The following is a 13,200-nucleotide window of genomic DNA, read 5'->3' as shown; positions in this document are numbered from 1 at the left end:
AGGTGGTGAAAGAGCGTACCCCAAAACGGGGAGCCGCGTCTCTCGCTCCGATCGCAGGGTGGGGTGCCCCCAGGAATCACGAGGAGCCATTCTTGATGTAACAGCAAAAGGTAGCTTTATTAACGAGATCCCGGGTCTTAGCGGGATCTTCTTGATGATTGCAGAGGCCGTCTCTCGTTTGGTGAGGAAAGCGTCTATCTATTCCTGAAAAAGTATCTACAAGCACTAGGAGATACTTGTGATTATATTTTTCTGGTTTTATCTCAGTGAAGTTAACTTCGACTTTTCACTAAACTCTCTAGGTCTCTTTGCCCTGTTTGCTTGCTAAGCATTCACTTATTGACATACCTTATACTTTTTACTGTCTCTCTGGCTAAAATCTTAAAGTCTGTTACATACACCTTAACTACTTGGACAAACTTCTTATCTCCTAAATGAGTCCATTTCTGTATTTGGCAAAGTGAGTCTTTTCTTTGTTCTCTGGGGAGTACAGCTTTCCCCTCAAGTGTGCCATTGTCCTTTATCTTTTAAGCAATTTGGGCCTTTTCTAAGTGAGGCCATCCCTTAGTCCGATCCTAGTTCTCAGTGGCTGTCTCTTGCAGGCCTGCAACCAGGATAGGCTCCTGCATAGCCATTTTTCGAGCCGCTTGATCTGCTTCATTATTGCCCCATGCTGAAAGACCCCAGCTTAGCAGCAGTAACGCCATTTTACAAGGCTGTACTTAAGATGACTGGTTCAGAGAAAGGTTAGAACACTGAGTACACAGTGGCTGCCAAGCAGGATGTGTTTGGTTGAAGGCCTGGCAACAGGACGACTTCGGTTGAGCACCTGACAATGAAAAAAAAGCCCCGGGAGAGGTCCCACACCCTGGTGGGGGGCCGAGTCAGTCGTTATGTTCCAAGAAGGTAGCTAAGAAACTTGCCCCCGGGCTGAACCCTTGGGGGGCCGAGTCAGCCGTTATGTTTCAGGAAGGTAGCTAGGAAACTTGCCCCCGGGCTAAACCCTTGCCATATTAGAATCCACCAATTATATCCCTGTAACCATGCATCTGCTTCTGTATGCTTGCTTCTGCTCCCCAAAATCCTATAAAAGCCCATCCTTGGTTCCGTGGGGCGCGCCAGTCCCCCGAGTGACTGAAGCGCCCGCAGGTGCCTGTGCCTGTGTATCCCGACAATAAACCAAATCCTCTTGCTGATTGCATCCTGTGGTGTCTCGGTCTGGTCTTTGGAGTTGGAGGGTCTCCATCCCGAGGGAAAGTTCTCCCTGAGAGCTTTTCATTTGGTGCATTGGCCGGGAAAGGAGATCCTCCACCCAGGGACCACCGACCACCCACTGGGAGGTAAGCCGGCCGGCGTCTGTCTGTCTGTCTGATTTTGTGTCGTTCTGTCTTATTCTGTCCGTTCTGTGAGCGCTCAGCCAGGTTCTGTGAGCGCTCAGCCAGGTCTGTTCTGTGAGCGCTCAGCCAGGTCTATTCTGTGAGTGCTCAGCCAGGTCTGTTCTGTGAGTGCTCAGCCAGGTTCTGTGAGCGCTCAGCCAGGTCTGTTCTGTGAGCGCTCAGCCAGGTTGTTTGGAATTTGGGCGGGACGAAGAAGGAGCTGATGAGCTCGGACTTCTCGCCCCGCAGCCCTGGAAGACGTTCCAAGGGTGTTAGGGGCCCGACTTTTCGGGGCCCAATCTGGGAGAGGAGAAAGATCCGGACTAACGGCACCTCTGTCTGTATTTTTGGCTTTCAGAGGGCCCCGGACCTTTGCCACCTCCATCTGACTTTTTGCTTTCAGTTTGGTACCAAAGCCGTGCAGCACGCCTGTCTGTTGTTTGTTTGACTGTTGGTGTTGTTTGTTTTCTCTGTGTTCTAATCTTCCTTAGAACTAACATGGGACAGTCCCTAACAACGCCCCTAAGTCTCACTCTTGATCATTAGAAAGACGTCCACGACCAGGCACACAACCAGTCCGTCGAGGTTAAAAAAAAAAAGGAAAATGACAGACTCTCTACACATCCGAGTGGCCCAATTTCAGAGCAGGATGGCCAGTGAATGACACATTTAATAAGATCATTATTTTACAGGTTAAAGATCGGGTCATCCACGGACATCCTGACCAGGTTTCTTATATTATCACTTGAGAGAGTCTCGCCTTAAACCCCCCCCCCCGGGCAGAACCCTTCCTGGACCCGAATTGGCCTCCCCTCAACCCCCAGCCTGTCCCCTCGGCCCCGCCCGGTCCGCCGGCCACGTCTTTCTCTCTCTACCTTTGTGAACTAAGAAACCTGTCCTCCCGGCAGACCCAAACTCCCCTCTCATAAATCTTCTCTCTGACAGGCCCGGCTAAAACGGAGGAGGCAGAGCCGCCGGCCAGATCAGTTGCCGGGCCACAGTCTGATAAGGGTTTCTCCCCTGTCGCAGGGAGATTGCGCAATAAGCTCGAGGTGATGCCAGATTTCAACCTCCCAGGCTTTCCCACCTAGACAGGGAACCGGTGGCCAGACCCAATACTGGCCGTTTTCAGCAGCTGACATTTACAATTGGAAACAACACAACCCTTCTTTCTCCAAAGATCCGGTGGCACTCACCGACCTAATAGAATCTGTTTTACTTACCCACCAGCCTACTTGGGATGACTGCCAACAGCTCTTACAGTCCCTCTTAACCTCAAAAAAAAAAAAAAAAAAAAAAAAACAAAGAGTGTTCCTAGAGGCCAGAAAGCATGTTCTGGGAGATGATGGGCGTCCCACCCAGCTGCCTGAGGACCAAACTGGGATTTTAATACAGCTGAAGGTAAGGGACACCTACGCCTTTATCGCCAGTTGCTTCTAGCGGGTCTCCGAGGGGCTATACGACGCCCTACTAATTTGGCTCAGGTAAAACAGGTATTACAGGAAGCAGGGGAAAACTCCCTCCACCTTTCTAGAGAGACTTAAGGAGGCCTACCGTATGTACACTCCCTATGACCCAGATGATCCAGGACAAATGACGAGTGTCTCTATGTCCTTCATCTGGCAGGCTGCTCCAGATATCAGGACTAAGTTACAGAGTTTAGAAAATTTGCAGGGCTATACATTACAGGATTTACTTAAAGAAGCTAAAAAGATTTTTAATAAGAGAGAGAATTGAGTCGAATCTTGGCCGCCGTAGTTCAGGGCCAAAAAAGGAAGGGAGATAGGGGGGGAGCTCGAAAGGGGCTGAAGCTGGATAAAGATCAATGTGCCTATTACAAAGAGAAAGGGCACTGGGCCAGAGAGTGCCCCAAGAAGCCTGGCGGACCCCGAAAGCCTCGACCACGAACCTCCCTCTTGGCTCTAGATAAAGATTAGAGAGGTCAGGGCCAGGAGCCCCCCCTGAGCCCAGGGTAACGCTTGAAGTTGGGGGGGGCAGCCGGTTACTTTCCTGGTAGACACAGGAGCCCAGCATTCAGTCCTCACCCAAGCTTCAGGACAACTCAGCGACCGGACGGCCTGGGTACAAAGAGCTACTGGTGAGAAACAATACCGATGGACTACGGACCGCCGGGTTCAGCTGGCTACCGGTAAGGTGACCCATTCCTTCTTACATGTTCCGGACTGCCTGTACCCTCTGCTGGGCCGTGACCTGCTCACCAAACTAAAAGCACAAATTCATTTTGAGGAAGGAGGGGCCCGAATAACTGGCCCCCACGGAACTCCCCTTCAAGTTCTAACCCTATGAACCGGGACAGGACACTGGCTTGGGCAGAGACTGGTGAGATGGGGTTGGCGCTCCAACAGCCCCCCTTAATTACAACTCCAGTCTCCATAAAACAATACCCCCTGTCACATGAAGCTTATCAAGGTATAAGGCCTCACATTACGAGGCTTCTGGATCAAGGCATCCTAGTCCCCTGCCGGTCGCCTTGGAATACGCCTCTTCTGCCTGTTAAGAAACCCGGCACTAGAGATTATAGGCCAGTACAAGACTTGAGAGAGGTCAACAAGAGGGTAAAAGATATTCATCCGACTGTTCCAAACCCTTACAATTTGCTCAGTAACTGTTCATCGATGAGAAACAGGGGTATGCTAAAGGGGTCCTAACACAAAGGTTGGGACCCTGGAAACGCCCTGTGGCCTACCTGTCTAAGAAATTGGACCCTGTGGCCTCCGGCTGGCCACCGTGCCTAAGGATGGTGGCTGCTATTGCTGTCCTGATCAAGGACACTGGAAAATTGACTTTGGGACAGCCACTCACCATCCTAACACCCCACGCAGTGGAGGCCTTGGTAAAGCAGCCCCCAGACCGCTGGCTCTCTAATTCCCACATGACCCACTACCAAGCCTTGTTACTGGATGCAGAACAGGTTCAGTTTGGACCCGTAGTCGCCCTCAATCCTGCCACCTTGCTTCCCCTACCAGAGGAGGCAGAACAGCATGACTGCCTACAAATCCTCACAGAAGTACATAGAACCAGGCCGGACCTATCGGACCAGCCTCTTCAGAATGCTGACCACACATGGTACACGGATGACAACAGCTTCTTGGCAGAGGGAGAGCGAAAGGCTAGAGCTGCGGTCACTACGGAGGACAAAGTGATTTGGGCGAAAGCCCTGCCTGCTGGTACCTCCGCACAACGGGCTGAACTCATCGCCTTGACTCAGGCGCTCAAGATGACAAAAGGTAAGAGGCTAAATATATATACAGACAGCCGTTATGCCTTTGCCATGACACACATCCACGGGGAGATCTACCGGAGGCGGGGGCTGCTCACATCTGAAGATAAAGATATTAAAAATAAGGCTAAAATTCTGGCCCTCTTAGAAGCCCTATTCTTGCCCAAAAGACTGAGTATTATACATTGTCCAGGACACCAGAAAGGACACAACCCAGAGGCACGAGGAAACCGGCTGGCCGATGCCACGGCGCGAGAAGCGGCCATGAACAAACAAATCTTGCCCTTAAATAGCCCAGACCAACCCACGCCCCCACCAGTGGGACAAACCAGTTGGGTTTATGCCCATGAGGACATAGAGCTCCTAAAAAAAAATGGGGGCCATCTACCACCCTCAACTAAAACAGTGGGTCTACAAAGGACTTTTGAATTGATCTCCTTTTTACATAAATTAACCCATTTGGGGTTTAAGAAGATAAAAACCTTACTAGATCGGGAAGAGATAAATCTGTGGTTTTTTTTGAATTGGGACAAAGCGATACAAAAGGTGACTGAGAGTTACAAAGCATGCGCTCAGGTTAACCCGGAAAGGACCATGATTGGACAAAGAGTTCGTCCTAGGGGACACCGTCCCGACATCCATTAAGAAATTGATTTTACTGAAATTAAACCAGATATATATGGATACAAGTATCTCCTAGTGTTTGTAGACACCTTCTCAGGATGGGTCGAAGCCTTCCCCACAAAACACGAGACTACAAAAATGGTCACCAAGAAGCTCCTCGAAGAAATCTTTCCCAGGTATGACATGCCTCAAGCGTTGGGGTCGGACAACGGGCCCGCTTTCGTCTCCCAAGTAAGTCAGTTGGTGGCCAAATTGCTGGGGATTGATTAGAAATTACATTGTGCCTATAGACCTCAGAGTTCAGGTCAGGTAGAACACATGAATAGAACAATTAAGGAGACTTTATCCAAACTTACGCTTACAACTGGCTCAAAGGATTGGGTGGCCCTCCTTCCCCTAGTTCTATATCGGGCCCGGAATACCCCGGGCCCCCATGGTCTAACTCCTTTTGAAATAATATATGGAACAACTCCTTTTAAAATAATATATTTCTTTGATTCAAACATTGCTGATTTTGCTGACAGCCCTTCTCTGAGGGCCCATTTACAGGCCCTACAGATTGTGCAGAGAGACGTCTGGAGACCTTTGGCCGCTGCTTACCAGGACAAGCTTGAGCATCCGGTGGTGCCACACCCGTTCCAGATTGGAGACACCGTGTGGGTGCACAGACACCAGACCAAGAATCTCCAGCCACGGTGGAAAGGACCCTACACCGTCCTCCTGAGATCCACGCACCACACGTCAAGGCAGTCCGGTCTGAGGAATTGACTAATCACAACACTACACCCCAGACATGGCACTCCAAACCCCTTAAAGTTAAAACTCCTACGTGGCTCCTCCTAGACCTTTTGTGGCCTAGAGTCAGTGGGGAAATAAGCCCCCACCAGACAGAAATTTCTTGACCAAGTCGAGTGAAAGATTTCACTCAAAGTTAAAAAAAAAAATGGGGGAATGAAAGACCCCAGCTTAGCAGCAGTAACGCCATTTTACAAGGCTGTACTTAAGATGACTGGTTCAGAGAAAGGTTAGAACACTGAGTACACAGTGGCTGCCAAGCAGGATGTGTTTGGTTGAAGGCCTGGCAACAGGACGACTTCGGTTGAGCACCTGACAATGAAAAAAAAGCCCCGGGAGAGGTCCCACACCCTGGTGGGGGGCCGAGTCAGTCGTTATGTTCCAAGAAGGTAGCTAAGAAACTTGCCCCCGGGCTGAACCCTTGGGGGGCCGAGTCAGCCGTTATGTTTCAGGAAGGTAGCTAGGAAACTTGCCCCCGGGCTAAACCCTTGCCATATTAGAATCCACCAATTATATCCCTGTAACCATGCATCTGCTTCTGTATGCTTGCTTCTGCTCCCCAAAATCCTATAAAAGCCCATCCTTGGTTCCGTGGGGCGCGCCAGTCCCCCGAGTGACTGAAGCGCCCGCAGGTGCCTGTGCCTGTGTATCCCGACAATAAACCAAATCCTCTTGCTGATTGCATCCTGTGGTGTCTCGGTCTGGTCTTTGGAGTTAGAGGATCTCCATCCCGAGGGAAAGTTCTCCCTGAGAGCTTTTCAATGCCACTGAATCTCTTCCCTCCTGATATCCTGAGCAATGAATAGTACTCACAGTTGTTGGCTTCACCAGGGCATCCAAGAGATGGCAAAAGCATCTGAAGTGCTGATGTGCTGGGGGGGTAGAGGTTCAGCCATCCCAGATGACATTGTGTTGTCCACCATGGCAGCACCCACTTGTCTCTGACCTTCATTCATGAAGAGAACTGTTCCCGTCTGTGGACAAGGTCCTCAGCTTTCAGCAGGGGTCAATCAGCCAGTCGCAGAGGTCTTTCCTCCACCCATGGGCTTCTGCCAGTACTTGACACTCGTGCTGTGGTGGCTCCAGGTCCGGATTGGGCAGCAAGGTGACCAGATTGTCCCCAACCGGTGGACAATCTAGTCCATGGCAGCTGACCAGTGGTCCCATCTTTTGGGACACTCTATTCAAAGGCAGAACATCAGCCACTCTATCACAGTTTAAGTCCTGGATTGGGTGGTAATTGTTAGTGCCCGGCTGGCAGGAGTGATGTGTTCCAGGCAGATCAGGACTAAGTCACACATCTCCCAGCATCAGGTACTGGTGCACTGAGACAGGTCTTAAGCTCCACATACACAGTCTGTAGATATGTATACACATGGCCTCACCCAGCCATTTCAGCCCACGCAAGCCATTTTGGAGAGCAATTTTCTCATGAGCAAGGGATAGGGGCAGTCAGGGATGACCATGAATTAGTGGGTGGGTTACCCGGCCCACACCAAGGTCCACTGTTCTTCGGGCAGTCCATAAGTATTGTTCGTTGCCAGTAGCCCCTTGCACTCAAGGTCTTTGGATACTGGCCCACTGGGGGGCATAGGAGCACAGAGCATTGGGTCCCTGTATCCACACTTCCCTTCTATCTCTGTGCATAGCCAGCACCGAGAGGCTCTCCAGTGTCCCCTCTTGTTCTTTCTGGGGCAGTCCCTGACCCAATGTCCTTTTTCTTCGTATTAGGCACACTGATCTTTAGCCAGGAATTCTCTTCTGTTGCCAGGTACTATCTTCCTAGGTTCCCTAACTACTGTGGCCAGTATATGTTCCTCTCTTGTCTTTTATCTCTCTTTAGCTCTCTAATTTCCTCTTCTTTTTGTCTCTTTTCTTCCCTAGCTTCCTGCTCTCTTTACCTCTTTCTTTCTTTCTTTTTTTTCAGTCTCTCTGCATCTTCTTCTACAGCTATTAGGTGCTGTCCACTTTTCTGCACAGACCCTGAACCATGCATCAACTTATTTTCTCTGCAACTTACAATAACTCTCTCAGTGACTTAGCTTAACCCTTCAAGTTTCTGTAACTTTCTCTTCATATCTTTTCCTTATCTTAGCCAGATTGGTGGGGCATTTTCCAGCCCCTCAGAGACCCACCCTTGGAGCCTGGCGGCAGACCTGGCACTCCCTACCTTCAGGCGTCTGAAGAGAGCAGGCAGAAGTGAGGGCCTTCTATCCATGTCTGGAACATTCTTTCTGGCCTCTAGTAGGATTCTGTCTTTCCTTGGTGGTAAAGAAGACCTGTAACAGTTACTAACAAGCATCTCAAATGGGATGGTGAGAAAACAAGAGAATCTTGAGAATAGAGGTCTACCGAAGAGGGCAAACAGCATTTAGTCACACAGCTAAACCAGGAGGCCTTTCTTGGAACAAAAAGGCCATTGTCAGTGTCAGCTCCATGGCTTTGCCTCTCAAGAGAACCAGCCTCCAAATGACACTAGGCTTCTAGTAACAACTAATAACAAAAGGATGGAGAGATGGTTAGAACCTGGGTGCTAGATGCCAGGGGGCTGATAAAAGAATTGTAACCAGTTCACCTGGGGCTATCAGGACCTCAGTAGTAGCCCTTTACCAAACTGTCTCACTGGGTTTAAAGGGCCCAAGGAAAAGAAAACATTAATCCTGACCTTGGCCACCTCCAAGTAATTTAGTGCTGGAGACTGACTCCTCCCTTGGAATAAAGACAGCAGATAAGGCAGGCTTCCTTAAAGAACTTCTCTAAATGAGCGCTCTCCTACTGTGAGCAAATGTCAGAAATTCCTTATAGCCCCACCTAGCTCTCAGCCTTTTTAGATTATTCTTCCTGTAGCATTTCTAACACAGCCTGTCCCTTTTTTTTTTTTTTATAGCCTGTTGACAGCATTTCTGATCTTTTAGGCAGCTACACACTAAGTGTCATACCGGCTGAAACTCCGCCTTTAAGATTCTTTGCTCCCAAGCAATATTTACTCACTTCTCTAGCTTATCTCAGCTGGCTGCGAGCACAAGCACAGATAAAACACTGTTTTAAAAACTAACTTTGGCTATCAACCAACACACCGCCACTAGAGCGGGGTCCACAAAATTAAGTTCCTTACTCACTAGGCATTAAGGGGACCAAGTAAAACTCTTCAACGAACAAAGCAAACAGTTTCATGATTTCAAACACAGTCGTCGGTCCAAGATTTTAAACACGGTCGTCAGTCCAAATTCAAACACGAAACAAAAGTCAAAAAGACACTGGACAATACCACAGAAAACAATCCAGACAAACAAGACCAAGACAAAGCATCCTATAACCAATTTCCACAGATACCTGGTACCTTCAGTACCTGGCCCAAACTGCAGCTTAACCTTAGCTGCTTCCGGGATACCAAACACAGAAACAGAATACAGACAACAGACACTAACACATCTAAGCACACTTGTCCGTGCCTATACTTAAATAGGCAGCCGAACGCGACCTCCAAAGTCAAGTCACAGTCAGATCTTTTTGACTGTCCGTTGCCGGGTCCTCCCGACAAAATTCGGCTCGTGGAACGTCTCTCACGCGTCCCAGAGCCTGCTCTATTGGGGCGTCCCCTGGTGAGCTTTCTAAAAAGGAAAAAAGAAAGAAAAAGACTATTCAGAGTAGGAATCCTTCATCTACTCACAGGCGCCTATTCGGGGTGGGGAACCTTCTTCCACCCGTGCACAGGGCAGGAATCCTTCTTCTGCCCAGATGGTGCACTCTCAAGCTAGCTTTCTACAGGGTGGGAATCCTTCTTCCACCCGTGCACAGGGCAGGAAACCTTCTTCTGCCCAGACAGTGCACTAAGACTCTCGTGCACAGGGCAGGAATCCTTCATCTGCCCAGACAGTGCACTAAGACCTTAAACCGGTACCGAAAAACACAGACTACAGGACTTAATTCACACACACTCACACACAGCGGCTGCTTTCCAGCACTCACACTAACGTACCTCCAAGTGGCATTCGGGGTTCCGGGGGTCACGCTCCGATCCCGGATGAGCCCCCAAATGAAAGAGCGTACCCCAAAACAGGGAGCCGCGTCTCTCGCTCCGATCGCAGGGTGGGGTGCCCCCAGGAATCACGAGGAGCCATTCTTGATGTAACAGCAAGAGGTAGCTTTATTAACGAGATCCCGGGTCTTAGCAGGATCCCGGGTCGACACGTATCTCACACAGGAGACAGAGAAATCGACCCAGAGCCTCCAGACTCGGGGGTTTATATAGGGAAGGTAAGGGGCATTCACGCGGTTGCACATGATTGGTCAATTCAAATGGTGCACAGTTACTTTCGGCGCGAAATTACATCAGCAAGGAGTACGTGCTCTCCAGCAGCTCGGCAGGCAGGTAGGGTGACTCATCTCACTCAGGGGGGTGAAGGAAGGGGAGGGGGTAGCTACGGATGGTCAGTGTCCTTGGGGCTGATAGCTGGTTTGGCAAGTCCTATCTCTGGCTCTCCCTCAGGCACGTCCCGCCCTGCACATCTGGACTCTGACAATGAGCAACCTTTATGAAACTCCAGTTCTGCACATTCGGGCTCTGACAATGAGTAACCTTTATGAAACTCTAGTTCTACAGTGGGACTGCACGGTATCTCTTTTCTCCTCGCCAAGTTGAAAGAGATGCTTCAGAGAGCACAAGGAGAGACCTTGTGTCTAAGCACCCACAGCCATGGGTGTTTGTGTTCAGCTCCCCCTACAGACTCAGACACTGTGAGCTCAGAGCACAGAAGTACACAGCCGAGTCGCTCCAGTGCACAGAGGCTTTCCGCAGGTGGAAGGAAGAGTCACTCTTGTTGAATTCAGCCTCAAAGTCATTTAATCCTTGAACAACTGGGTCTCCTGAATAGTACTTGAGGAGCAGCTGGAGCCTCTGCTGTGGGTACTGGACATACCAGAACAGGTAAGTTGACCAAGGAGTGGAATACTTGCATTTCAGCTGCAGAGAGTCTTCTTCAGAGACAGTGACATGAGCATCAGGTTGAGTCACTGACTGAGCTTGGGCAACTCCTGGAAAGGAATATGAGGTAAGTAAGTGCAGTGCAGATTTATTGAGGATAGTCAGAATCCAGAGATGCAGAGACCACAAGGATGCTGTACTCACTCATGAGAAAGTTTATCCCCAGCACTGGGAGGAGCGCCACGAGCATGGCTGATCCTTGGGAAGGCTGCAGCTCTGTAATGGAGGAACTCTGGAATGGACCAACAGCAAAGTGCAAGAGGAAAGCAAGAGCTTGAAAGCAGGAAGAGTCTGTTGGAGAAGTCTCCCACTCAGATAAAAACTGATGCTGCAAACAGGAATCTCCAAAGAGTTTTGAATATCTAATTCTTATCACTTTCCTTTGCTAAATTCTCAGCCAGCTGCAAGAAGGATGAGGTGAACAGGTGGAGATGTTCAAAGGTAGAAGGAACAGTAGTGAGTGCAGCAGCGCCCTCTGGAGGCTATATGAGGAACCAAGTGTCTTGAGAGTCAACAGCCTGCTGCCTCCTGCTATGTTCCTATTTCATAGACAAGCAAAACTCTCACAAAGTACATTGTGTGTTTTCTAATTTAAGATATTAATTCTAGTATTTGGTGAAAGTGAATGGGTTGTTAATATTCCCTATGAAATCAGATTATGAAGTGTACCTCAGATTTTGTGTGCAGTTTTCTCAGGCTGAGCATGAATGACTTCCACAGCCATGGTGGCAATGCATTATATCACAGGTATTTCACGAAGTTAGATTGCCTCTGCTAACTGTGACAACCTGGGACTCCAGATGAGAAGGTTTTCTTGCTAGAGTTAGAGGAACTACAACCCAGAGACCTCCATGGCTGGTAAAAGTACTGTCCCCAGGAAGGAAACCTGTGATTAAAAACCTGAGCTCTTTCTGGGCCAGTGGAGCACATTGACTGAGTCACAGTAGCCTCTTTCCTTCCAGGAACAAGAAGGAAGACAGGTCCTCTCTCATCTGTTCCTCACTGTGGGGATTGTCTCCTGGGGAAGAGTTACCTATGCCAGCAATATACCAGCAATGTGTGAATGTTTAGCCTATGAATGAGGCTGTGGAAGGTGTGTGTGTGTGTGTGTGTGTGTGTGTGTGTGTGTGTGTGTGTGTGTGTGGTGAGTGTTTCTATTTCTTTCAAATTTCCACATAACTTAAGAGCAACAGTAGAAAAAAATTAACTCAAACCCACAAGTGTTAGAAGAATGACAATCATCTAAGAAGTCAGGTATACAAATACTTCCAGAAGTCTGGTCAGAAAGAAAGAGACACATCAAAAACAAAGATCAGGAACTCATGCTGGCTTTCAGTTTCCTGTGGTGATTTACAGAGCCCAGCATGTGTAAAATCCAAGGACACTGTATTGCCTAGAGCAACCCGGCTTTCTTGTCAGTGATATAATACAGCAGGATTCTTTACTTGTCTACACTGACAGAATTCAACTCCCATAGTTGAAGAACATCAAAAATCACTTGAATTACTAAACTCATATTCTTGTTTAAGAATGTTAATAGGTTAGGTAGGATATGGGTCAGTGCTTAAAAGCACACAAATAGGAAGCCCTGAGGTCAGATTTCCAGAGCTCGTGTATGACTGTGCATGGCAGCATATGTCCACAAACCCGTTTCCTCTAGAGCAGCACTTCTAAATCTGTGGGTCAAGACCATTAGGTGGATGGATCAAAGGGCCCTTTCACAGGAGTCCCCTAAGATTATCAGACGTTTCAGATACTTACATCACAGTTCAGAACAGCAGCAAAACTGCAGTTATACAGTAACAATGAAAATGATTTTAAGGTTGAGGGTGGTCACAACATAGGAACTGTATTAAAGGGTGGCAACATTGGGAAAGTTGAGAACTGATCCAGAGCGAGATGTGAGGTAAAGACAGAATATACTCCCAGGAAGCACTTGGGAGCAGCTAACCTGGAGTGCTGAAGACGAGACCCTGTCTCAAACAAGGTAGAATGTGAAAATATGTAAATATATTTTTATTTATAATATTGTAATATATGATATACTTCAGATTGTCCTCTGACCAACATACATGCACCAAGGCACATGAATGCCTCAGTTACACAGATGAGCATACATAAACACTATACTCAAACATCTCACACACACAATTACACACACACCATACACAGCACTGACA

General features: G+C 48.6%; 1 protein-coding gene across 4 annotated transcripts; it reads left to right on the top strand.

Annotated features, from left to right (window-relative positions):
• Positions 1-2,171: 2,171 nt before the first annotated feature.
• On the top strand, positions 2,172-6,807 carry LOC134482096 (uncharacterized). Of its 4 annotated transcripts, none has more exons than XR_010058133.1 (3): positions 2,172-4,624; positions 4,811-5,417; positions 5,766-6,807. XR_010058133.1 is itself a non-coding variant. In XM_063274857.1 (3 exons), exons 2-3 carry the CDS (start codon positions 4,135-4,137, stop codon positions 5,260-5,262), a joined length of 942 nt encoding a protein of 313 aa, XP_063130927.1. In that variant the 5' UTR covers positions 2,172-2,777; positions 3,427-4,134; the 3' UTR covers positions 5,263-5,751. The 4 variants fall into 4 exon arrangements, 3 of the variants coding, with proteins under 3 accessions (XP_063130927.1, XP_063130926.1, XP_063130928.1); XM_063274857.1 differs by lacking the exon at positions 5,766-6,807 and having other exon boundaries at positions 2,172-2,777; positions 3,427-4,624; positions 4,811-5,751; XM_063274856.1 differs by lacking the exon at positions 5,766-6,807 and having other exon boundaries at positions 4,811-5,751.
• The last annotated feature ends 6,393 nt before the right edge of the window (positions 6,808-13,200 follow it).

This window comes from Rattus norvegicus, chromosome 15 (assembly GCF_036323735.1).
Source record: "Rattus norvegicus strain BN/NHsdMcwi chromosome 15, GRCr8, whole genome shotgun sequence".
Taxonomy (NCBI): Eukaryota; Metazoa; Chordata; class Mammalia; order Rodentia; family Muridae; genus Rattus; species Rattus norvegicus.
This window is presented reverse-complemented; position numbering and strand designations above follow the sequence as displayed.